This window comes from Curcuma longa, chromosome 21 (genome assembly GCF_044706935.1).
Source record: "Curcuma longa cultivar G26 ecotype Majalengka, Jawa Barat chromosome 21, ITB_CL_G26_1.1, whole genome shotgun sequence".
Classification (NCBI taxonomy): domain Eukaryota; kingdom Viridiplantae; phylum Streptophyta; class Magnoliopsida; order Zingiberales; family Zingiberaceae; genus Curcuma; species Curcuma longa.
The window spans coordinates 10,424,510-10,448,983 of NC_133881.1; the positions used below are offsets into that span (position 1 = coordinate 10,424,510).

Here is a 24,474-nt window from a genome sequence, read left to right on the forward strand (position 1 = left end):
ATTTTGGTTAGATACTTTCATGTCAATATTCTAGGTGCTCATAAATGGATAAGTCAGTGATGAGGTTGGATCGGTTAAGTTTCGGTGGAGGCATTCGGAATTTGATTCAGGTGTCCGGATCACCATATAAAAGTAGGGTTCGACTAGTGTTGCAGAACAACTTATTCCTTGATCGTTCAAGTGTAACTCTATGAATTCAAGTCTCCTAGGTGATGTGCTTAAGCTTCCACGATGCAACGATTACAAAACTACTAGTTCAAACGAGTTTAGTCTTTGGTAGTACTTTGTCTAGTCTTTGGTAGTACTTTGTCAGTGGTTTTTTTTTATTAGTTTATTTTCTGCACTTAATCTATAAGGGTTGATAGGTTTGTTATTGGACTCTATTATTGTAAAAAAAAAATGGATCTTCTTCTCTAGGGGTCTATAGGTTTGTTATTGAATTCTACTATTATAAAGAAACGAATTTTCTTCTCGTTCGAGAAGAAGGTGAATAGTGATTGCTTAATTTAAGAGGTCAAATAAATTATGGACCTTGAAATAGTAGTTGCACGGTTGCAAATTAAGTAAAAACAATTATATTTTTTTATTAATGTGTTATTTATTTCTACTGTAATGATTTTGAATTCGAACCATTTCTAAACACGACGTTATTCATTCCTCTCTAATACTTTCTGGATCTAATAATTAATATAAAAATAGGGTACTTGAAATTGATACAATCACCGATCGAATTTACTTTACTTTAAAACAGAATTTATCATTAAAAAAATAAGATTAAAAATAAAAATACATTATGAGAAAATAAAACTTTTATGGAAAAAAAACGATTCATTTTCATTAAAACTCTTTAAACAATTAAGAAGCAAAGTTGGCACGAGGGGAAAGTACTAGACGGATTCGCTGGTTTCCAGCTGTGTAGTAATTATTCTGCAGCGTGGTCATCAATAATTGTTCCATGCATCTCCCAAAGTAAGAAAATTTTAATTTCAATACCTGAGATTATTGGCTTTTTCAATATGCCTCCTAGACTTTTTAAAATCACAGGCATACATTTTTTAATAGTATTAATAATTTAAAATTAATAGGGGTTGAAATGGAATATACATATATATTTTTAATTTAAAGGACCAAAAGGAAACGAGAAGAATAACGGAAAGTATAAACACTAGCAGCCGCTGCTTGAGCACCGCCATGCGATCGGCCTGTTTGCTCTGCGACATCGTTCCCTTCTTCTTCTCTGCACTGCACCATGCGCTACCTCATCAGAGCCTGCGCTCACTGCCTCTGCTGCTCCTCGTCTCCTCCTTCCGCTGAAGACGCCCTTCATCCTCGAGTTCCTGCTGCTGCAGAAGATGAGAAGAGCCATCCCCACGCAGCGATAGTATATATACTCGATCTCGATCTTTGTCGCTAATTCTGGCCTCCTGCTTCTCAGCATTGCGTTGATTATAATTTGCAAGATTTTGCGTTCGAAATCGAGCAGGATATGATCGGTGGATCAGAGATAATTAATGGTGGAGCGTCGAGGATCATTAGACCGAGCGCCGCCGGAGGAAGAAGATCGAGAAGGCCAAAGCCGCCGCCATTGAGTGAAGGACGAGGAGTGCGGACCAACTATGCTTCTGATTAGTTAATTAAATAATTGTTGCATGGATTAAATATGATAAATCTCGATCGATTGAAATCAGATTATTATTCCTACTGTTATTGAAGAGTTCCTGCGGAATGGGAGAGTAGTTCGACATGAATCTGAATTATCTAAGGCAAAAAAGAAGAGGAGAGAAACTCGTACATAATCCAACATATCAAAAACAAGATTCAGATAAACATAGATCTTCTTGAAAACTTACAAGCCAATCGAGATTAATACATCCATATATAGTTCCCTACCCCATGGCAAGATCTGCAATTTAATCAAAGCCATCTAAATAACTTGATCTATATATAACAATCAGTTCAAGAACTGCCCCCAATGATCAACAACCAATTTTTCGAAGAGTAATAAAAAAGAAAAACAGGATAAACAATGTAAGAAGACAATAAAGGTCCCATTTTTACTGTTCTTTTCCCTTGTTTTCTCTGATCTTCACCTTCCTCCATGGTAGCAGAATGCATTAATAGAGATGAATTCGCTAATGAATGAAGAGGTCCATAAAAAAATACTGAAGGTTGAAGCATGGATCAAGACTGGGTTTCACCCTTCCGGTTGTCTCCGGGACCATCAACTTGCTCAAGAAGCTTCCCGGCCTCCTCGTCGGCTTGTGCAGCCTTCTTCTGCGCCTCCTTGGCTTTGAGAGCCTGCAACTTGACGTGGTTGTAGTAGGCGACTCCCAGGAAGGCAATGGCGTACCCAAAAAGGTTGATTAGGGTGACAGTGTCCCGGATCACAGACCAGGAGAAGGCGATAAGGAGCCAGTCCTTGACTACGCCGGCCACGTTCATGGTAAGTGCGGAGGTCTTGCCGACGAGCAGGAAGACGGCGAGGTTGAGAGCGAAGGCGCAGAAGGAGTTGGTGCCGAAGATGAGCAGATCAGGACGGAGAGAGGCGGAGGAACGGACGCGGAGGACAGGAAGCTCGACGACGGACCACGGGACCAGGAGGAAAGCGAAGCAGCAAGGGGCGACATAGTAGAGAGAGGTAATGGGGTTGAGAGAGATACCCTTGGAGGTGAGCAGGATCTGGATGAGGACGAGGCGGGTAGCCTCGAACGCCACCGCGCCGAGCTGGAGGGCAACGCCGGTGCCGTCAAAGCGTGCCTCGCCGTACGCGGCGATCGCAACGCCGAGGTAGATGGAGAGCATGTTGAGCATGGAGGAGCTCTTAAAAGTCTCTTTTTCGAAGAATATTCCGATGGAGTAGACAGCGACCGGCATGAGCGCCTTGAGCATCTGGATGAAGGAGACGGAGAGGTAGATGTAGGCGGAGTTGGAGAACCAGAGCGAGACCGAAAAGAGGGCGCCGATCGGGACGACGGAGGAGAGGTAGAGGGCGCGGGTCATGGGAGGCGACGACGGCAGATCCACGAGGCGGAATACGCGGACGAGGAGGAAGGCGAGGGCGGAGCAGAAGGCCATGTGGATCATGGTGAGGGAGATGGGAAAGGGCCAGCCGTACATCTTCGGATCCAAGATGTACTTGTTGTAGACGATGACGCTGAAGCTGAGGAAGATCCAGACGGCGACGTAGGCGTACGAGAGCAGTATCTTCCTCAAGACTCCTTCCGCCACCGCGCCGCCGGCGCCGCCTCCGCCGCTGCCCTCGCGCCCCATCCTATCGACGATGTCGACGGAGATGCCACTCTCCCACTACAGACGCCTCGATCGATCGAAGACCCCCACGATTCAGCTCTGCAATGTGAGGAGGAATCGAAGCGGAGAGAGCTTGGATTTGGAAGAGACGAAGAGGAAGGAGGGCAAGACTTAACGAAGGTCCAGGAAAAGTTTAATTCGCCCCATAAAATTTTATTTAAATTATAGGGTCTGAAATATAAATTTGTATAATGAATTCAAATAAATAATTATTACTTGTATAAAATACTTTTTTTGTTGGATTTTCATGTTAATTAGTGTTAATTAAATTCATATTTAAATTTAAAAAATAATACTTTTATTTATTTATCTATTCAAATGTAGTTAGAGTAAGTAGATATTTGGTGGATTAACTAGGACTAAGTTGGGATGAATTTTATATTATTATGTATTTAATGGTCTAATCACAAGTTTAGGTACATGACTTACTTTTCTTTTGCATATTTTAACTAAATTATTTTTCTTCAAAAAAATATTATAACATTGATTTATATAATTTCTCCCTTAATCTTCATCCCTCTTTACATAAAAAGTTTATGGAAGTTAAGTAGTTTGCATCATTGATTATGAAATTTGGGATTGGAATGCCATAGCTCAACCTCCATAAATTTATACTTGACTAATTGATAGGTTAGCATGGATTAAATTTGACCCGGTTAAATGACAAACAAGGGTGAACTCGCTAAGTCGAGTTGTCTTTAATATCTATGATTGTTAAATTAGATGAATAAGTTTAGATTGTGAGAGAAAGATGGTTGATAGTTTGGTGAGTTAGTGGGGTTACAAATATCTCATCACAAGGCATATGATTGATGAGCTAAATTAGGTAGAGTAAGTCGAAGATGGCTTTCACTTGTTGCTTTACAAATGAATAATTTTCCAAGCAAAATTTATCAAAATGCTCCTTTAATTTTAAAAGAATCTATCACTTTTAAGTTTTAAATATATTCGGATCTAATAATTAGTATTATATATTTTTATCAAAATATTCATTTAATATGAATCTAAGATCACCATATTTATTGAATGCTTTTGAGTAATATGTACGAATCTCAATATTATAAATATAAAGTTGATAATTTAGTACGAGTTCAAGGTCTCTTAAATTATTAAACAATTTTGAAAATGTAATTCAAATTCTAATTAATTAGATGCCATTTAATTTATTAGACTAGTAGTACCTTATAAATGTCATGTACGAGCCAAATTAGTATCATTAAGTACAGTGTTGGGTTTTCTTAATTTTTAGTTATATAGGGAATTTAAATATTTGTTGATAAAAAAATAGTTAATTAAACTAATTTTCAATCGACTACGAATTAGGGAGCGACAGGTGTGACGAAGCAGGTGGCTGAAGAGATATTTTAGAAAATATTAAAAAAAGATAATTTATGATTTTTGAAAATATTGAAAAGGCTTAGTGGCCGACAGGTGTATGGGGCCCTGCAATTTCAATAATTTTGTCATCATTTTTTTAAAAAAATTGGTAGGGAAATTATTTTATTTTAACGATTTAATTGATAATTAGTCCAACGAATGAGACATTCGTTTCATCGCCTCCGCTTGCTCCTCCAGCATCGACACCATCACGTCCACTCCTCCGGCGGCCTCCCCCACCGCCGGCAGGAATATGAGCAGCCCCTCCAGCGGCACCCACGTCGGCAGAAACCCGCACAACTTCCCTCCGCCGCCCACCTCCATCTCCTCGAACCTCAGCCTCAGCCAGCTCTCCGCGTCCACCACAGGCGACAGCACGTTCCCTTCCTCGCCGTACACCGGAACCAACGAATCCCCCTCCGCCGCGTTCAGGGCCCCGAAGTCCACCATCGACTGCGCGTACTCGCCGTCCGCCCTCGCGATCGCCTCGTGCACCATCCTTTGCAGTGAGAATGTTTTCCCAAAAGATTAAGTAATTCGGTAACTTTTAGAAAGGTTTTGGAAAAATAAATTGTGATCTGGTCAATTTTCTTACCTGGCCGCCGCCTCCAGGCCGCCCTCTTCGACCGCCAGCGTTGCCGCCTTCGCTTTCGCGTATGCATTCAGCACCAGATTGCCGAAGTAGTTGGCGGGCGCCGGCGGATTCATCCTCGGCCGCACGTTGACCGTGACGCGGACCGTTGTTTCCAAGTCGCCGGCGAGGCCGCGGGCCGCCGTGATCTTCCGCCACAGATGAGCCAGCAATGTCTCGAAGGTGGTGTATTTGAAATTAGTCGCCGGCTTTAGTTTTTTCGATATGAAGTCGGCCGAGTAGTGGAGGAGAAAATTAGTGATCCTGCTCGGGTCGACGTAGTTGTTGGATGAGTAATGTTGTCGCCGGCCGTCGTCGTCGCCATCGTTGAGGCGGATGAAGTCGGTGCCCCAGTGGTCAAACTCGCACCGCGGCGGGCTCCGAGGCTGGAGCCACGACCTATCGAAGAGCATAACCGGCGGCGAGCTGGCGGGGATCCCCCGCGCGGCGCGCCCCCACGCCGCAAGGAAGGCGCCTATCGACGCCCCGTCGGCCACCTTGTGGTGGCACGACAGGCCGACTGCCAGGCCGCCGCAGCGAAACCGGTTGAGCTGGACTTGGAGCAGGTGACCGGGCTCCGCCGTCGGCGGGTGGAGCTTCAGCAGCTCCGGAGAGGGCTCAAGGGGGAGGTGGTCAGAGAGCGTCGAAGCCACTGTAGCTTCGACCACCAGAGCGCCACCTCCCTGACCGCCAACGAGGAAACAGGGGAGGCCGCGGGAGTCATGGCCGAGCTCGCCGGTGAGGGTGGGGAAGAGGCAAAGGGTCTGGGAGAGCGCATTCAGGAGCGCAGGATTGGATGGCGTGGGTGGTGAGAAGGCGTAGACAACGGCGATGTGGATATCGACAGTGCAGCGGTCGAAGATGGTGAGCGGGAGCTCGTAAGGCTCGCCGGGGGTTACCTTGCCGGCGCCGGTGGGAAACAGAGTAAAGCTTCGTTGCACCTGGACCTCCATTATATGCTGTTTAATTACTTCAGGGAGATGGCATTTATAGTGATCTTTAGCTAATAAATTAAGCCTTAGAACACTTAAACTAGTGATTTGGTGGTGTTTTAAATTTTCATTAAGGACGAGAACACAAAGTCTTTATTCAATCATTTTTTTCTTAACCACCTCTCTACGTCCTACTAACCCCCCTATATTATAAATTACGTAGAGCAGAGAAAAGACAGATACGTTTATGAAGAAGATGAATTTAATAAGAAATATCATATTGCATCTACCTGCCAATACTGATGGACAAAGGTCCCAAGAGATGCTCTCATGGAATGGATATGGGATATGAACAACGAAACAACGAAGCATCTGTTGCTTTTTCTGGAGTCACGGAATGGAGTTCCTTTACTGTTGTAGAGCATGAAAACGATAAGCTTATGTGATTAAAAAGGCTGTAAGTTATGTGGAGAATCGTTTAGTGTCAAATAAAAGCTCTCTTTACAGAGGAAGAGCACGAAGAGAATGTTGGGTTCTAATCAACTTTTTGAAAGAGCATGCAAATATGCTTTGTTGTTTGGCACCAATTCTGTTTTTTTCAGATGAATGTGTGGGAAGCCAACATATTAGTGGATCAAATGCCGGAATAAAAATGACATATGGAGGATATATTCCATGTATACTTTTGTTATCAGAAGGCTTATAATAAGTCATCTTCCAATTCATAGTTATCAGAAGGCAAACCTATCAAGATATCAGGGAAAATAGGGAAAAGTTCTAAAGAAACCTCTATCACACCGATACATGCATGCCAAAAAGGAAAAAAAAACTTCTGTTCTTATTTTTCTCTCAATTTTGATCATATCTTCCTCTGTCATGATCAGGCTTCAAGTTCTTTCTCTGTTTTTGCTGGTGCAGTGCTCTTGGTAATTCCACTTATTTCTTTGCCACGATTTCCAACCTGATGCCCTTCACTTTCTTTCATGGCCATGGGCAACGCCAAGGACGCCATCTCTTTCTTCTCCCTGTACTTCCCCCACAGAACTGAGTAGAGTCCAACAACAATCAACACTGCCCCGACGACACTGCATGCATTAATTTCAATCAAAACTCGTGTTAAGTTGTGGAATGCAAAATGCAAGAACTCAAACTGATCTCACCCTCCAAGGTAGATTTTCTCATTGAGGATGAATAAGCCTATGGTGGCAACTACGATCATCATCAAAGGACTGAAGGCTGATGCAAACACAGGCCCTCTTTTGTTTATCACCAGCCCTTGAACGTAATATGCAAGACTAGATGTGACAATCCCCTGCATATAATTAATTCAGTGCATGCATGCTCTGGTTTGTAGTGAAATCAATAATTACAATGCGAATTGATTAAGGGAAGGATCATTAATTTACAGCATATGCAGCAGCAAGCAGGTTCATGTCAAATCCTATTCTCCAAACAGAGGGCTCGTGCTCCATCGCAAGAGTAACTGCTATAGCTTGCAACGTTCCTACGAAGCATATCCAGGTTGTGAGAGAGAGCTGAGCAGAGTACTGTTTCAGTGTCACTGCCTACAAGCAATTAAGCATCCAATTCAATTCATTGTAAGAAAGTGCATGAACAAGGCATGAAGAAACTAAGGACCTGAAGGACAAAGAGAGAAGCCCAAGCTAAAGTGGCGAGGATGAGGAAGATAGACCCCAGAAACCAGTCCTCCTTGCTCAGGTTGGCGGCTGTCGGGGAATCGGACGCACCAGAATGGCCATGCCTGTTCCAAACAATCTCAAGAATGGGCCCTTTGTAAAGGGTCATCACCATGGCCCCTGCCACTGTAACCAGAGTTCCTACCACCTTCGCCTGGTATATCAACTTCTTTATATTCACCTTCTCCATCCTATTGTTAGAATTACCATTAATTCATAATTAACTACCTTAATCATAACTGACGAGTAAGATTTTTCTACCTGCATAGAACGGCTATCACAAAGGTCATGGCGGGGAGCATGTTGCTCATGGCGCATGAGAAGGTAGGAGAAGTAAGCTTCAGGCCAAGGTAGTAAAGGTTTTGGTCTATCACAGGCCTTCAATTTATCCATAATCGAGCTTTAGTCAAAATGCATTTACTAAGAAATTAAACTTTAAGATTGGTGACCTACAGACCCGAGCAATCCCAGTACAAAAATCTGCAAGAACACCAGTTTGGTCACCCTCGGCCTCACTTTCCTGTGCAAGAAACAGAGTATCGCAGGAAGTGAAGTGAAGTGAAAGGTAACAAAGGTATTCGAATGAGATTGATGGCTGTATATATATAAATACCACTCGAGAAAGAAGGCAAAAGGAGCGATGGAAATGGTCGCGAAGGCGTGGCGGTAGACGACGAGGACGTAGTGGCTCATGCCGCTGGTGAGGGAGACCTTGGTGATGATGTTGCTGCCGGCGTAGCCGAACTGGAGGGAGATCATCGCAATGTAGGGCTTAGCCCGATCCAGGAGCTCGCCGCAGCCCGTCATGGCCGGAAGCTTGACGAGGAGATCAAATATGATCGACGCTAAGACTGTTGCAGTTCGCCCGAGAAGCCATGGACGACCTGAGCTCCTATAAATACTGAGAGTAGTGGGGCCCGCTTGAAGGCGATTGCCGGGTGGGGCCCAGGGTTGGCTTGGTTGTAGGGAGAAGAGAATCTATGGACCGAGGAGCCCTTTTAGCCGTCCGATACAGTCGAATCAAATCTTGGTCGTTGATTATTGATTAATAAAGACAGCCGTATGAATACGAGCCAGATCGAAAGACGCGTGTGAAATCACTTTCTAGCTTGTACCCCTGTGGATTTGCTCTGTGAAAGAACTTGTGGAATATATGCTTCGAAAATAACTAACGAATCATGCATGCAAATCACGTAATCCCTAACATGATAAGGTATATTAATTAAGCATACATAAACAATATAAGAGATACGTAAACATTCGAAGAATATATATCACTCAGTGGGATCTGATAGGTGATAAGTCGATTAATCAGTTACAAGACTTGAAGGTTGGCCTTCAAAATGTAAAATAAAAAAATGTTTTTCATCAAATGCTGAAGGACCGTACGCCCACAAATGGTGGTTCCACCTTGTTCATAAGTCGAGGTACAGATTACAGTAAAATTAACTTTGCTGAAAACTTGGATCAAGATCGACGAACAAAGTTACTGATTCTGATAATGTAAAAAGCTTGATCAGTAGTGGACTTCACGATTCGATTCTCTGATCGATGAAAGAGATGACTCAAAGTGGTACAGGTCTGAAAAGATTCAGGGCCACAAAATCTCGATGAAAGAGATGACTCAAAATGGTGGTCAGATTCAGGGCCACAAAATCTGACACGCTTTTCAACAAACGTTGTCTTTTGATTTCAAAAGACAACTGCGTTGTAAATTGATTACCGTTGTCTTTAGTCTATTAACAAAGATACGATGTGTGCTTCCTGTGCAGTTGAAGGAATCAAATTCCATGTAACGTAGGGGAGATTTCTACCTTGTAAACTCTTTCACTGCTTGGAAGGTGCCATTGTTTATGCATTAACACTAAAGAGATTGTATTTTGAGCTCAAAGAGATATGTGTTGATGTTCATGCAAGCATAAAGAGATGCGAGCCGTGTCTTTTTATACATGATAACAATTGAATATTGAGCGAGTGAACTAATAAAGGACAACGCATAAGAGTAAAGAGAAAAACAATAGAAGAAAGAAAAGGAGAAACAAAAACTTCCAGAGCATTGATGACGCTTAACTACCCTCACCGCTTTCGCTGCTGCACTGCCCGTCGCGACCTGACAGCAGTCGGAGATCCCGTCACCGGGCGTGCGCGGCCAGAGGAATCAGCTCGGAGAGCGGGGTGGCGACAGGCGTGGAGGCCGCGGACGGCACCGGCGAGCTGCGGCAGAGCGGGCAGGTGGCGCTCACGCGGAGCCACTCGTCGACGCATGCCGCGTGGAAGAAGTGGCCGCAGTCGGGGGCCCGGCGGAGCGCCTCGCCGGCCTCGTACTCCGCCAGGCAGATCGGACACGGCCCGCTGGGCCCGGCGCCGCCCGGTCCGTACGCGAACCGCGGGTAGAAGGCCTCGATGGCGGCCCGTTCCAGACCCACCGCCGAGGACGCCGCCGTGTCGGTGGCGGCCACGTCGTGCGCGGCAGCGGCGGTGATGGGGAGAGAGGAGTGGTGGCGGCGAGGGCCACCCTTGACGCGGACGCAGAGGTAGGAGGCGAGCATGATGGTGGAGACGAGGACGAGGATGCCGACGGCAATGGCGATGCCGTAGCCAGCCCGACGCCGGAGGCGCCGGAGGGTGGCGCGCCGGCCAGGGGGGCGGAGACGGGATCCGGCACGGACATGGAACTAATTAAGAAGACGGGTGAAAGGAGAGAAAGAAACAAGCGGAGTCTAATTTAGTGCCATTTATTGGAGGCAGCGTGGTGCAATAAATTGGCATGCATCAGACTTCGTGCATATTTATTGTTCTGATACAGTAAAAGGAGCCTTCGTGTTTAATGAGACTGTGAGATAAAACTTATTTTAATCATAATATAAAAATATCAAAGTGTGTTTCAACATTAATTAAATTGTGGGTAGTTTATAAAGATCAAATTTTGAAAGGTTCCTCGTGAATTATCAGTGTAACTGATTAAGGTGTAAAATAACAATTACTTTAAAGCTCTGTTTTTTCAAATAACATTTCACTTGATATCTTTCATTCTATTAATCATAGATTTCTTCTTTGTTTGGACAAAGATTCTTGATAAATTAAATTTCTCTTAAGGTATTATATATATCAAGACTGTTAAAAGATATGTACTGGCTAAAATCTCCTATAATTTTGTTGTTTTGCCACACAGTCAACACCATCGGTATTAACTAGTTTAGCTTCCATGTGGAAACTTTAATGGAGATGGGCCCAACCACTTTGAAAGATCACTAACATTCGGAATCATTTTTCAAAGATTTTCTTAAGTCTTCCTTCTATCGAGGTATGTGTTTTCAGATAGACAAACAGTGAAAGCAATGCTTATCAATTCGATTGGCAACTACAAGAAAAAGAAACGTGGTATCCAATGCTGAAACAGTGGCTGTGATCCGAGTTTGCTAGCTCTTCTTCTCTGTGTTTTAGAACTTGTTGAAATCAAGACAACTTGTTCAGAAATACTGGTTTCTGAACTATAAATAAAACAGGGGAGAGAAACCGGAGGGGACATGTTTACCGTTTCCTCGGCTCAAAAGGTTCTTGGAAAGCCAAATGAGGCATTGACCAGATCGTTTGCTGGTACTAGAGATCAGCTTATGAAGGTGCATGGCGAAGCCTTCGACCATGAAAGCTCAGCTCGATCGCGATTGCATAGGCTTCCTGTAATCGCTTATTTAGATATTGGCATTTAAAATTAATTGTTTTATTTTTCAAATTCAAAAAGCTTCATAACCCGCTCGGTCCGGCTCGTCTGGGATCCGAATACGGTTCGATCGCCGGTCCAATCTGACGGCCGGACCGGCTTGTCATTAGCTATTTAAGGCCGGGTAGATCATCCGCGGGGCATTTTGGCCAGCGTCGATCCCTTTTCTTGGAGCCGAAGCAGCAGGCCGGTGGCGGCGGAAATGGCGGACGCTTCCACCTCGTCCTCGGCGGTGCCTTCCGACGCGGAAAGGGAGGAGATGCTCGATCGCATGCTCACCCGTCTCGCCCTCGCCGACGATGACAAGCTGGAACCCTTGCTCGTCAGGATCCTCCCTTACTCCATATCTTCGCTCGCATCTCCCTCCCCTTCCATCCGCAAATCGGTAACCTATTTCAGCTACAGTACAATATTAGTTTTCTAATTCTCAAGATTGGGTTCTCATGATTCACAGTTTCGGCTTGTTTGTCATGCCCCGTTCGAGCATCGTTGATGAAGTTTGTGTTTGATTCGCGAAAGGAATTGCATTCTTCGAGTTTATGCAGGATTTAAACAGCATAGTTTTTTTATTAAATAGGTTTAGAAGGATTGTACGTGATTCCCAGCGAAAAGTCTGGTGGCTTGATCCTTTGTTTCTGGAGTTTTAGGGTTTACATCCTGAATATGTTGGAATATCCATTTTTATTATTTTTGGTGTTATTATTAGCATACTATCCAATTTTAATCTATGCCGTTGATATACTTAAAGTCCCAGGTTGTGACCTTGTTCCTTATTCAATTTTACCTTTTCGGCGCGGCAACAGGTTTTGGAGATTTTAAGCCATGTTAACAAGCGGGTCAAGAACTATCCTGAAATTTCTCTTCCCTTCTCGGAGTTGTGGAGGATTTATAACGAAGCGAATGCATCTCCGATGGTCAGAAACTTCTGCATTGTCTACGTTGAGATGGCATTTGAGCGCTTGCCTGTACAGGTCTCTTTCTCTCTCACACACACACACACACACACACACACACACACACACACTTTCTTTTCCATCACTCACTCTCTGTCCTCTATTACTAGGATAAAGTATCTATGGCGCCTAATCTCCTTGTTAATATTTCAAAAATTCCCCCTCAGCATCAAGAAGTCATTTTGAGGATTGTGTCTAAGGTACAGTAAAATTAAATGATTCTAGTAGTTCATATTATCAACAGTTTCGCTTCATGATACAAAAATTTGAAAAGATTGTTATTACTCAGTTTGAGCCAAAATTTAATAGAATTTGCTCTGATTATTTTTAACTGTATCTAGTAGACTGGAAAGACCGAATAGGTTGAATGCCTATCCAATTGATTGCCTATTTGTTATACTAGTTTTAGTTGAAGCTATGCAAATGGTTCAAAATTTAAATTGCTAAAACATACATATGATACAATCATAAATTTCAATTTATTATGTTAGATTGTTAGATACTAAAATCCTGTTGATTGTAAGGTACTGAAATCCAACCCTATGATTCAATCTTTTACACACTTTGCTGTTCCTAGATAGAATTTTATTATAAGTTTAGCACTTTAAAAAGCTATTGATGTGATGGAATCATTCATTTGAACTTTGACGCTATCTGGTTGCCAAAAATAAGAAAAAAGGAGAGAAAGTCTTGACGGGTTATGTGTATGGACTCTGAAGTCTGAAAACTATTCAACATGGGAGTCATGAGAAGAAGCCACATAATACTGGATAGTCCTGGTGGATATATCACCTAATTGACACATGTATGCTAGTGAATTCACTTATTTGAGATTAAAGGTTATTATTATTATTTTTTAAAAAGGGTTACATATTGTTGCATTGTGCACCTGGAACTTCTCTGATGTCACATATTTTGTTTTCATAAATTATATTTGTAGGATGATTTTCAATAAAATATTTTTCAATTATCTTCCTGGACTTCTGAATCCTCAGATTTGGTGATTTTGTGAAGTGTAGGATGATAAATCGATCTTGTAAACTTTGTTGAATTTATATGATTTTGCTGTGTTGTATCATTGAATAGATTATTATATGAACAGTATCAAGCTTAACTATCTCTCAGGCAATTGGCGACCACTATTCTAGTCAAGTTAATGAAAAAATTGGTCCAATGTATAGTGCTATTGGTGATTCCGATGATAGGCAAGTTTTTGTGGAGTTCTGCCTTTATACAATCTTATATCAGCCACCATCGTCTAGGTATACATCCAATTTACTACAATTTACTAAGGGGTAATATTAATGATCTAGTAGGTATATTTTTGTAGCTAACTCAGTTTGTTGATTGCTAGTATCACATGCCCTGCTGGTTTGTCAGTGGTTCAATCCAATCGTGTTACTGGAAAGCTTCCACTTAAAGGTGAATTGCTAACAAAGAGAAAGGTATTTATGTTCTTTTACATACATTATCCAGCAATCACTATTGCATTTTACCTAATCTTGTATAACCACCTGCACAGCTTGGCATGTTGAATGTCATTGAAGCTATGCAATTAGCTCCTGAGATTGTATATCCTCTTTACTTGGCTGCTGCTTCAGATAGGTATTCAGATATGATCCCAAAGGTTTACATATATCGGTGTGGCATTATTGTTGTGCTTATCTTTCTGATACTTTATTTGTATTCTAGCCAAGAATCTGTTGTTAAGAAAGGGGAAGAATTGTTGAAGCGCAAGTCTACAGGTGTCAATTTGGAGGATACTTCTTTAATAAAAAAACTATTTACACTTTTTAATGGTACACACTTTACTCAAGTTCTTTCTGTTTGAAAAGTATATATGGGGTAGTTTGGTTAATTTGCATGGATTGAACTGATTATGTGGTGTCGTGATGATCCCTTTCTTTGCTCATGAATTGCATATTGAAAAAAATTTGATGGCCAAGGCTTAAAAATCAAATACAGTTTGATAAGTCCTTTAATCTCAGGAGACATGTTAAAAAAATTCTTACATGCATATGCAATTTAGACTGAATGATGGATGAAGGATAATGGTTCACCAAATTTCAATGCTTGCAAGATCAGATTGGACCAACTAGTTCAACCAAATTTAGTAGGGCTGTGTCTTGATTCCATTTTACTAGTTGAAAGAGTGACTAGCTAGATTGAAGATCAAATTGGCAATTGATTTGGACAAGCTACCTAGTTGAACCGACCGTGATTAACTGGCCCAATTATACAATGGTTGCAAGTAGGGCTAATTATTTCTCCATATTAATTTATGTTTTGCTTACAGTTTCCATGCAATATCATTTTTTTTCCTCTTTAATTTTGGGGAAGAAGAGGGTGATGATGCAATTGTTGAAGGTATAGACATAACTTCTATGTTTAGCAATATATGTATGAAAAACACCCACTGATGACTAAGGAAAAAAACAAAGAGGAGAAGGATGGAATGACTTACTTCTGCAGTGGTCTTGAGTTGGCACTGGAATCGTGGGATTCAAACTATCCACTATGTTGATGAATGTTGAATTTGCTGACTTTTGTGAAGTCAGAGTTGATCATAGGTTGGTCGGATGGTTAGAGGTAGAGTGCCTAGAGTCGGCTACTGTTCTACGCTGGGTGGTTGGAGTTTCTCTAATCATGCACACTGTTTTACACACCCATAGGGTGGCTAGGTATACATTGTTCTCATCCTTGGAGGGAGATAGAGGTGTGCAAATCATAGGGTCGGAGGCAGAGGGTCTATGATGGAGACAAAGGTTCGGAAGATGAGGGCATGAGTTGGAGGATGCAAGGTTGGTGGCTGGGATTAGAGGAGGTGGGTGTCAAACTTTGGTAGTTGCTGTCTGGGCTGAGGAGGCTAACACTGTATCAGAGGGTGGCAATTAGTAATAGGAAGATGCTTAGCTTTTTTTTTGGGGTAATGGGTAAGTTTGGTTAGAGTAGAAATTAAAAAAGACATATATAGTCATCTCATGGATATGTTTGACATTTTCTATGGACTGAGAAATCCATTTTGTTTTTTAATAAAATTGTCAGGTTCTCTTAATTTAGTAAAATTGGTCTATTTTCCAAGTTTAGTAGAAATCAGTTACTTTTCCCAATTTAGTAAAAATTGACCAGACCAGCTTTTACTCTGGTTTTAGACTTCTGATCAGATTAAAGGATCAAAACGGATCAGACTCAAGTTTTTTTTTTTTTTTAATTCGCCCGTGGTCCAGTTCGTTTTAATAATGGGGCTACTGGTTCACCGTCACTTAACTATGTTACAAGAGAATCTCTAAGGACTTGCCTTCCCCACTTATTTACTTATCTTGCAGTAATTGGACAAGAGTTTTACCATATTTTGGCTACCATCAGCAGGCATCCACTCCCTAGGCTTCTCCTTTGGAATTGTATCCATTGTTCAAACTATTTAGTTATAGGAGGTTTTCTTGTGGGATCTGTCCTGTGTTCATCATTACAAGTGAATCTCCGAACACCTTAAACTCTATGTTTCAATTTTTCACTTAATAATCTTAAAATGTAATATCTGTTGAGTTCACTTTGACTCCTTTTGGTCTTCAATCAACTGCATTGTTTTTAGTGCTGACAGTGACTATGATATAATATGATCTATTGCTACAAAAGGGACCACCATGTATGTGGATAATGTCATAGCAAAGGAAATAGATTTACTTGTTATGCTATATTCTACTTGTGAACCGTGTAGAAGAGAAAAACTATGCAATTTAATTGTTTGATTAAATCTGAATAGCTACTTTATTTCGTCCGTCAATAAAAGTCAATATTCTATACCTTTAATATTTTCCTAATTTAGGATATTTAGAGAAATGCATGATAAGAACATAGGGAAATTTAGAATCTTGTAATTACTAAGATTATTCTTTTCACTTAAACTTATAACTGTACGTGTTTTATATACTGATTATTGGTGTGCGTGCTTTGAATTCTATCAAATTGCCTTTTTGCAACAAGCAAGTTGTTTAGACGGTTTCATGCCGTCTATGCTTTTCAATGTATGATATCTGAAATCCTGAAATGTTTAATTGATCTTGTGCTTATCTGCTTCCACAGTTATGTATATCTCAATTTTTTAATTACAGTTTTTTTTCATCATTTAGGTAATGTTGGGGTTGAAAGCATAGCTGCAGATTCCAAGGTAACTCCAGCGAATGTCGCAATGCGAGTGCGGCTCATGTCTATCTTTTGCCGATCAATTACTGCAGCAAATGCTTTTCCTTCAACACTACAGTGTATCTTCGGTTGCATTTATGGTACTAACTACTAAATGCTTTTCTTTTTCTTTTTACTTGATACTCATTTTCTATTAGATCTTTGCAAGGTTTGATGAGCACAGATTCTGGATGAAAATTTTATCTAGTTCTGTTTTTGGGCATCTCTTGTTCAGTTGTCCCAGAGATTATGGAAGAAGATTTGGCTCCATTATTCTATATCTATCTTAGTGTTTATTTTCTTCACTTCGTTAATTGATTCACTTTCTTATAGTGCCACATATATAAATACTTACATTGACGACAATATTCTTTAATTGTATTTGGAATTCCAAAGCAATACCATCTGTTAACAGATCTCTAATTGCTGTATCCTATAATTTTCTAATATGAAATGTCTTTTTAAGCAGTAAAATGATTACTCAAGGGACATTGGTAGGAGTATTGAGATTAAATAATGACTGAGAACATATTGGTTCTTGTATTTTTGTAGATTTAGTGTTCTAATGATCTTTTTTTGTTTCCATATTATTTTCAAAACTATAATTGGCATTCAGGGTGCTTTTAATAGTTAACAGCCAATAGCTCTGATATTGCAGACTAAAAAGTACTGGCATCAGGAGATTTTAGACTTCTAGTATTATCTGTCCTGAGTAATTAGTAAGTGTTATTCACGGAATCCAACTCATTTATTGTTTTTCTTTTTGATGATGAATCAAAATTATCTTTAATTTACTACTTGAATTTTTTGCTGCTTTGTGACTGCTTGGAAATTCAAACAATCCAGCCTATCAATACACAAAATTGACATATTTGATCAGCATGTCAGAAGGTACTATTTAAAAAAAATAGGAAAGGATAAAAACATCTTTTCATCACAATTACATTTATGTATGTCTTTTAAGAGTATGGGCCCGTATGCGTCTTGACCTTTTGAGTCATTTTCTAGTTCTATTTACCTCACTTATTGTTTGATTTGTTAGCGGATCAATTTTCCTTTCCATTTCATTTTCCCCTTGTGATGCCATCTTCTTACTCATTTATACTATCATTATGTTGGTTTATCTGAAATAGGGGATTCAACCACTTCAAGACTGAAGCAGCTAGGGATGGAATTTACTGTTTGGGTATTTAAACATGTATGAATTTGATTTCAACTGCATTATCCTTTAATTATCCCCTTATATTTTAATCTCTCTTTTATTTCGTTTTTAATATTTAATCCTGCTTGATCTTTGTGTAGAAGTTAGAATATAGTGATAAACTCTGATGTCAAAGATCATGATCATATGTAAACTCCCTCGTCAATGTTTTTAGCTTCGACGATTGTGCTTCTCATAAGTCTAAGACATAGTTAAACAGATGAAATGTTTAGTTATTATTCTCGTCCTCTCTCTTGGTAATGTTTGAAAATACATCAGTATTTACCATGGGTGTTTGAAAGTAAAGAGTTTACTATGTTCTAGTTCAATCCTCAAACCTAACAGTGTAATTTTGAAGTCATGTTTAGAGGTAGAAAGTTTGCTTCATTTTATGACCAGGTGTTAACATATCACCAGGTTACTATGTCACAGCTGATAATATCACACCGACAGAAACTAGAGACTAAGATTGCTTACTGATTGAATCACAGAGGATAATCTAATCAAGGAAGTCAAGCTCAGAAGTCTCATTTTGCTAGTCTCTGATTGGATGAAGGATTTTTATTGAGCATTTTGACTCCATTTCCCAGGTTCAATTCCTTTTTGGAAAAAATTGATTTCCCAATTTCATCCCCATTGCTGAAACTTCTTTCAATATGAGGGAAGCCAACCAGATTGCCTGCCATTAGTTATAGGAAATATAGACACTTTCACAATGTGCAAATTTGCTCTTACCGTTTATCAAGTTTTGTTGGCTTAGCCTTGTATTGATGCATATTGAACGTGCCTTGATCCGTGTTAGACACGTCTTGAGTTAAAGGGCCTCAAGGAAGATTGGACTATGATGAAATTGCCTATTCCTAATTTTCCTTGGTAAGATGAAAAATACTTAGAACTAAAGGAAAAAAGGAACAGTGACAGTCGATTTTGTAAACTAGCCAAAGAAATGGGATGGAGATTCAAAGAATGGGAAAAGTGTCAGAAAAAGAGGACATTATGTCCTGATCTTTGAGGGAGAAAATCACTAGTGAGCAAGGGTTATCATCTATTTAGTTAGGTGAAGTGCATTGGTCTCACTTGTTTTCTTTGTATTGAAATTGTTTTATAGATTTAGTTTTAGTTTTACATAAAAACCTTTGATTTCTAAAGTTTGTCTCCGCACAATTTAAGTTTCCAAGTTTAATCCTTTATGCTATCATTGGTTAATAGTTAATACAATATCATCTGCACATAGCTCATGCACCAAGGTTGTTTATGTTTTTAGCAATTTCATTCTTCTGCTCATGTAAGAAGATAGGAACTTAGAATTGATCCCTTGAAGAAAAATAATTCATTTACACCCAGTGGATCTAACATTAATAATTCATTGTCATGATGCATCTCATCAATATAACTTTTAGATATTGTTTTCTCCTCTAAGGCCAATCACAATAATTCTCTAGAATATATTATTATTTTTTCTAAGTCAATGAAAATCACATGTAAATCCTTTCCCCCCTTATTTCACTATTTCTCATCATTAGCATCTATTGCTTAGGAGGATTTCAAGGACAACTGAAAGTACAGTTAGTATTTATTTTTAGGTGAACTCTTAAATTTGTATCACTTGGTTAGGATACTATTTACCATGATTTAGCATTCGGATCACATTGTACTGAGTAGTATAGGATTGAATTGGTGTGACATTTGATTCAGGGCCGATGTTCTATATCTTCTGATATATTCTTTTGGCTTGTACCAACCTCTATTGGTCTGTGCCTCTGTGGCAATTGCTATTGGTGTTGTCTAACGCTGTCACCGTCATCATCACTATTGTCAATCTGTGTTTATCTACTTGAATCTTATCCCTCCATTGAGCCGACACAATCCTTGTTTAAAGAGTTCAAAACCTGAAAATGTAAATATCACTCTTTCAAAAGACAACTGCTATTTAGGCATGTATTGGTATTGATATCAGTTTCGAGTATACATTTGTTTTTTTTTCTTGGTTGAATGTATAACTAAGAGCCTTTATCATGTTTGTCTTTTCTTAGCTGATGACGCTGTCTATATGTTCTAAATATATTTCTCTTTCCAAGACTATGTCAAAAATTTAATCTGATGGATAAATTTTTTAGGCCATAATGGATCAATTGAAGCTCATGGCTCCTGTTATTTTAAGTGGAATAATACGATCTCTTGATGCTTCAAAGGCGGAAGCTGGTGAATACATATTTGTGTTTTAGTCTTTTTCTTGTATTTTACCTCTTTGGTGGAGCTGTGATGATGTTGTCTGATTCTAGTCACATGCACCTTTCTTCTATCTGCACTGTTCTTATGAATATTGCTTAAGCTAATATCCTGTTCCCTAGAGGCTGTTCCAAAGGATGTCAAAATTTTTGCTTACCAAGCTATTGGTTTGCTTGCATCACGTATGCCTCATCTTTTTAGGCAGGTGTTATTTTTCTAGATTCTATAATACTAGCTGAAACTTCATCGGGAACATGATTTGTACTCCTTTTTTACTGTTCCTTTGTGGCAGAGAGAAAATTGACATGGCTCTTCGGCTGTTTACTGCTTTAAAGGAAGAGGACCAGTCCCTGCACCTCACTATTCAAGATACAATTATTTGTCTTGCATCGGCGTACAAGGTATTTTTTAAGTAGTGCATGATGCATTGTTCTCTTCCAACTCGAAACAGATTTTAGAGTTTTCTATGCTGGTAAATGTGCAACTATAGTAATGTTAGCTTGATTATTCTTTCAACAACAACAACCAAGTCTTATCCAATTAGGTGGGGTTGACTATATGGATCTTTCTACGTCATTGGGCTCTATCCCCTACTATATCATCATTTATATTTAAATAAATTTTATTATTTTATTGTTGTTAACTAAGTCTTGTGTTGATCTTCCTCTTCCTTGTTTGATATGCACATTTGTCATAGTTTCACATCGCCTAATTGGAGCATCTATTAGTCATCTACGTATATGTCCGTATCATTTTAAACGTGTCTCCTTGAGTTCTTCCTCAATAGGTGCAATTTCGATTTTCTTTCTAATGTTTTCATTTCTTATTTTGTCCATAAATGTATGCCCGCACATTCACCTTAACTTCCTCATCTCTGCTGCTTTCATTTTCTGCTCATGTGCTTGAATTATAACCCAACATTCAACTCAACATTGGAGGTTTAATTGTCATTTTGTAAAACTTTCCTTTAAGTGTAAGAGGTACTTTATGATCACAAAGAACACTTGACACTCTTCTCTATTTCAACCATCCTTCTTGTATTTTATGTAAGACATCTTTTTTAATCATTCTATCTTTTTTGTTTGTAGAAATGATCTTAAATACTTAAAACTGTTAGTTACAGATAATTCATCATTTCCTATCTTAATAATTATTTCATTACATCCAATATTACTAAATTTAAATTTTATGTATTCTATCTTTACTCTATTAAACCTAAAATCTTTCACTTGTAACATTTCCCGTCAAGATTTGAGTTTAGCATTTACTCATTCACGTATCTCATCCATCAAAATAATATCATTTACAAATAACATGCACTGTGGTACCATATCTTGAATGTGTTCAGTAAGTTCGTCCATGATTCGTGTAAAAATAAGGATTTAGAGTTGATCCTTGATGTAACCCTATCTTTATGGGGAGCGCTTCAGTTAATTTGTCTAAAATCTTCACTCTTGTCATTATATTCTCATACATATCCTTTGTTAGTTCAATATACGTTTTGGTAACATCTCTCTTTTATTAAATTCTCCATATAATTTTCCTTGGAACTCTATCATAAGTTTTTTCTAGGTCGATGAATACCATATGTAAGTTTTGCTTCTATTCTTGATACTTTTTAATTAGTTGTCTAAGAAGATGTATAACTTCTATTGTCGACCTTCTAGTTATAAATCCAAATTAATTTTTGATCACCGTAGTTTCCTTTCTTAGTCTTTTTTCTATTTCTCTTTTCCAAAATTTCATGGTATGACTCATTAGTTTAATACTCTTATAGTTCTCACAATTTTGTATATTTCCTTTATTCTTATATAAAAGAATTAGAGTACTTACTCTCCATTGATCGGATATTTTTTTAATTTTTAATATTAGGTTGGATAACTTTGTAAGCCATTTAATACCTTATTTTCCTAGGCACTTCCATACTTTTATTGAACATCATCTGGTCCTTCTAAAAAGAGCAGTGAGTAATTGCATTTGCATGCTGATGTTGTGACGTATTCCAATTATTGAAGTGTTGAGTTCATTTTGGTATGTGTTGCAATTTATATTTAAATTTTTAGATCCTAGGTTCACGCAAGGTAAGTCTTATCTTATTGTTTGATGAGAAAATTGGTTCCTATAGATAGAAAGCTTTGGGCAATTTAAGGGAAGAGTAGACAAGTATGGACATTCTTTTCTTACTTAAGCTTCAGAGAAGTTAATTGCTTGTTTACATGGATAGAAATGGGAGGAAGGAACAAGGGATGATAGAGAATTTCATAATTTTCCCATTATCTCTACCATACAGAAAAATTAAATTTTGACGCCCGCTTCTCATGACCCAAAAGTGGAAAGAGAAGGAAGTTAATAGGGAAAACTAAGTATGCAAGCAACACAATGAATTGATGATAAGCATAATATATGCTAATAAAAAGAAAAAAATATTAATTGCAATTAATAAACACTAAAGTACAACTTCACCCCTGTGAAACACTAATCCATGAGTCTGGTTAGGAGCATTCTTTGCATGTGAATTTTGCACTCTTCCATTTTGTGATAGTGAGTACCTATGTATGTTCCCACGTGTGCATGACCGCCAAAGGTAATCTGAACTTGACGTAACACATCACACTTGCTGACATGGCTAATATATATTTTAGGTGATAGGCCTGCATACCTGCTAGATTGGTCCAGAAAGCATTCTATTGGTCAAAGGTCTCACTGCAATCTACTATAAAATCCACATCTACAAGAAAATCACCCAATGTTATATTATGCCTTATGACCACTATGTCTAATATAAAACAATGCATATAACTATTTGCCTCATAAATGTGTGCCATCACTACAGCTAATAAGGGACATCATGTTGTGCTACAAGATAAATAAAAAATTAGGTTAACCTACATTACTTCATATGAACCACATGAAAAATAACAAGTACAATAGTAAACTAACCACCATAAGAAAAATTTACAAGAATCTTGGCTAACATGATGGCATGATCGAAAGGGAAATAAATGTTATTCAACAGAATAAGATGAATCAAAGCAAGCAGCAAGGTAGTTGAGATTCTTTGTAGGGTAGGTGCATCGAGACTAAACTTTGAATGCCCTTACAGATATTCCTGATTCATTGTAGAGAGATGGAGAGCCTCAATATGCCGCTGTTGATGAGAATCAGCAACATAACACCAACGAAACTGTTGCTATTCTTAAGGAGCTGTTTGTAGCATTGGTAGATGATAAAATGATGGAATGTGTTATCAATGGTACGGACATGTTCATGTAAATCTCATTGTTTGACAAGTTGCTTCAATTATTTTTGAAGATTTAGAGTTGAAGTTGTGAAGGTTAAAAGAAGATAAAAAAATTCTTATTAATATAACTGAAAAGGCTAAATAATCTGGTATTACCAGTTATGTAACCATACATACAGCTCAATAGTGGGATAGGATACATATTACAATTATCAAATTTGTTGGAATACTCTGCTTGTTTCTTTTGGTTTTTACCTTTGCCATCCCCTTTTTTTCCTATGCATTTTCTTCTTCTGTCTTCTTCAAATCAATAGTTGCCACCCCCTTCCCTTTTCACTACTTCCCAGAATCTCAGTGCTAGTTAGCTTTTTGTTCAAGTTTACTTTAAGTAGATTCACTAAGCATGCTCTGTAAAATCAGTGAGTAGGTTTGCAACACCAAAACCTTCCTGTTTGCATCATGGTGGCTTAATCTGAAAATTGACATGGGAGCCTCTGACTCGAGAATCACAAAGATATTATAACTTATAAGATTGTTTTAACTTTTTATATTCTTTTCCATTTTTGTTTCTAAAGTGTTAACTTAAACACGAACATATAATCTGGTTAGTCATTTCTATCCTAATAGTTTTCTAAATTATTGATTTTATAAGCTGTGTAACTATATGATATAAATAAATTTCTATAATTCTTTTGATCATCTTATTCAGAGTGCTCCAGTGGCTGTCTTGAAAGAAATTGAAGAACTTGTGTTCGAAAACTCTCAAGTGGTAAAGATACTTTTTTTATCTTCTTATAATTGATTTCTCTTGATTTTCCTTTTGCAGCTTGAGATTAAGATTGATGTGTAAACTCTGGTATTATTGAGTCTCACTTATGTGGCTTGCTTATTGTTGTTCAGCATCTGCGGGCACTATTGTACTTGTTTAATATTTTTTCCTAATATAAGTGTTGTGTAATAGCAAGACTTATTGACAAACTATTTCCAGAAGTCATGTTTGG

General features: G+C 39.0%; 4 protein-coding genes and 1 pseudogene across 4 annotated transcripts in view; 1 reads left to right on the forward strand and 4 right to left on the reverse strand.

Moving 5' to 3' along the window:
- Nucleotides 1–1,803: 1,803 nt before the first annotated feature.
- On the reverse strand, nucleotides 1,804–3,377 carry LOC141814585 (putative sugar phosphate/phosphate translocator At5g25400). The gene has a single exon (XM_074702525.1). The coding sequence runs from the start codon at nucleotides 3,268–3,270 to the stop codon at nucleotides 2,182–2,184; it is 1,089 nt and encodes a 362-aa protein (XP_074558626.1). The 5' UTR covers nucleotides 3,271–3,377; the 3' UTR covers nucleotides 1,804–2,181.
- Nucleotides 3,378–4,833: 1,456 nt separating this feature from the next.
- LOC141814583 (tryptamine hydroxycinnamoyltransferase 1-like) lies at nucleotides 4,834–6,270 on the reverse strand. The gene is made up of 2 exons (XM_074702524.1): nucleotides 5,282–6,270; nucleotides 4,834–5,185 (listed from the first exon to the last, which is right to left on the reverse strand). The coding sequence occupies exons 1-2, from the start codon at nucleotides 6,268–6,270 to the stop codon at nucleotides 4,834–4,836; spliced, it is 1,341 nt and encodes a 446-aa protein (XP_074558625.1).
- An 859-nt stretch (nucleotides 6,271–7,129) lies between these two features.
- On the reverse strand, nucleotides 7,130–8,753 carry LOC141815165 (WAT1-related protein At5g07050-like). Its single transcript, XM_074703093.1, has 7 exons — nucleotides 8,560–8,753; nucleotides 8,404–8,466; nucleotides 8,208–8,324; nucleotides 7,888–8,137; nucleotides 7,656–7,814; nucleotides 7,410–7,561; nucleotides 7,130–7,334 (listed from the first exon to the last, which is right to left on the reverse strand). The coding sequence occupies exons 1-7, from the start codon at nucleotides 8,751–8,753 to the stop codon at nucleotides 7,130–7,132; spliced, it is 1,140 nt and encodes a 379-aa protein (XP_074559194.1).
- Nucleotides 8,754–10,078: 1,325 nt separating this feature from the next.
- On the reverse strand, nucleotides 10,079–10,617 carry LOC141814586 (putative RING-H2 finger protein ATL69; annotated as a pseudogene).
- Nucleotides 10,618–11,869: 1,252 nt separating this feature from the next.
- Nucleotides 11,870–24,474, forward strand: part of LOC141814672 (uncharacterized) — a 32,742-nt gene continuing 20,137 nt past the window's right edge. Inside the window, exons 1-13 of the mRNA XM_074702611.1 lie at nucleotides 11,870–12,052; nucleotides 12,471–12,638; nucleotides 12,731–12,820; nucleotides 13,746–13,882; nucleotides 13,975–14,065; nucleotides 14,143–14,225; nucleotides 14,313–14,419; nucleotides 16,751–16,903; nucleotides 17,936–18,000; nucleotides 20,121–20,205; nucleotides 20,355–20,437; nucleotides 20,529–20,633; nucleotides 24,183–24,242. Of these exons, the coding sequence (XP_074558712.1) occupies nucleotides 11,870–12,052; nucleotides 12,471–12,638; nucleotides 12,731–12,820; nucleotides 13,746–13,882; nucleotides 13,975–14,065; nucleotides 14,143–14,225; nucleotides 14,313–14,419; nucleotides 16,751–16,903; nucleotides 17,936–18,000; nucleotides 20,121–20,205; nucleotides 20,355–20,437; nucleotides 20,529–20,633; nucleotides 24,183–24,242 (1,410 nt within the window). The remainder of the gene's footprint in view (nucleotides 12,053–12,470; nucleotides 12,639–12,730; nucleotides 12,821–13,745; nucleotides 13,883–13,974; nucleotides 14,066–14,142; nucleotides 14,226–14,312; nucleotides 14,420–16,750; nucleotides 16,904–17,935; nucleotides 18,001–20,120; nucleotides 20,206–20,354; nucleotides 20,438–20,528; nucleotides 20,634–24,182; nucleotides 24,243–24,474) is intronic.

What these genes read in the sequence shown, in the direction of transcription:
- LOC141815165 (XM_074703093.1), bottom strand. Translation starts at nt 8,753, where the DNA reads ATGACGGGCTGCGGCGAGCTCCTGGATCGGGCTAAGCCCTACATTGCG. An exon ending in CTTCTCTCTTTGTCCTTCAG is followed by an intron (nt 7,815 to 7,887) that starts GTCCTTAGTTTC and finishes AATTGCTTGTAG; the next exon opens with GCAGTGACACTGAAACAGTA. An exon ending in TGCTTGCTGCTGCATATGCT is followed by an intron (nt 7,562 to 7,655) that starts GTAAATTAATGA and finishes AATTATATGCAG; the next exon opens with GGGATTGTCACATCTAGTCT.
- LOC141814585 (XM_074702525.1), bottom strand. Translation starts at nt 3,270, where the DNA reads ATGGGGCGCGAGGGCAGCGGCGGAGGCGGCGCCGGCGGCGCGGTGGCG.
- LOC141814583 (XM_074702524.1), bottom strand. Translation starts at nt 6,270, where the DNA reads ATGGAGGTCCAGGTGCAACGAAGCTTTACTCTGTTTCCCACCGGCGCC. An exon ending in GGCCTGGAGGCGGCGGCCAG is followed by an intron (nt 5,186 to 5,281) that starts GTAAGAAAATTG and finishes CTCACTGCAAAG; the next exon opens with GATGGTGCACGAGGCGATCG.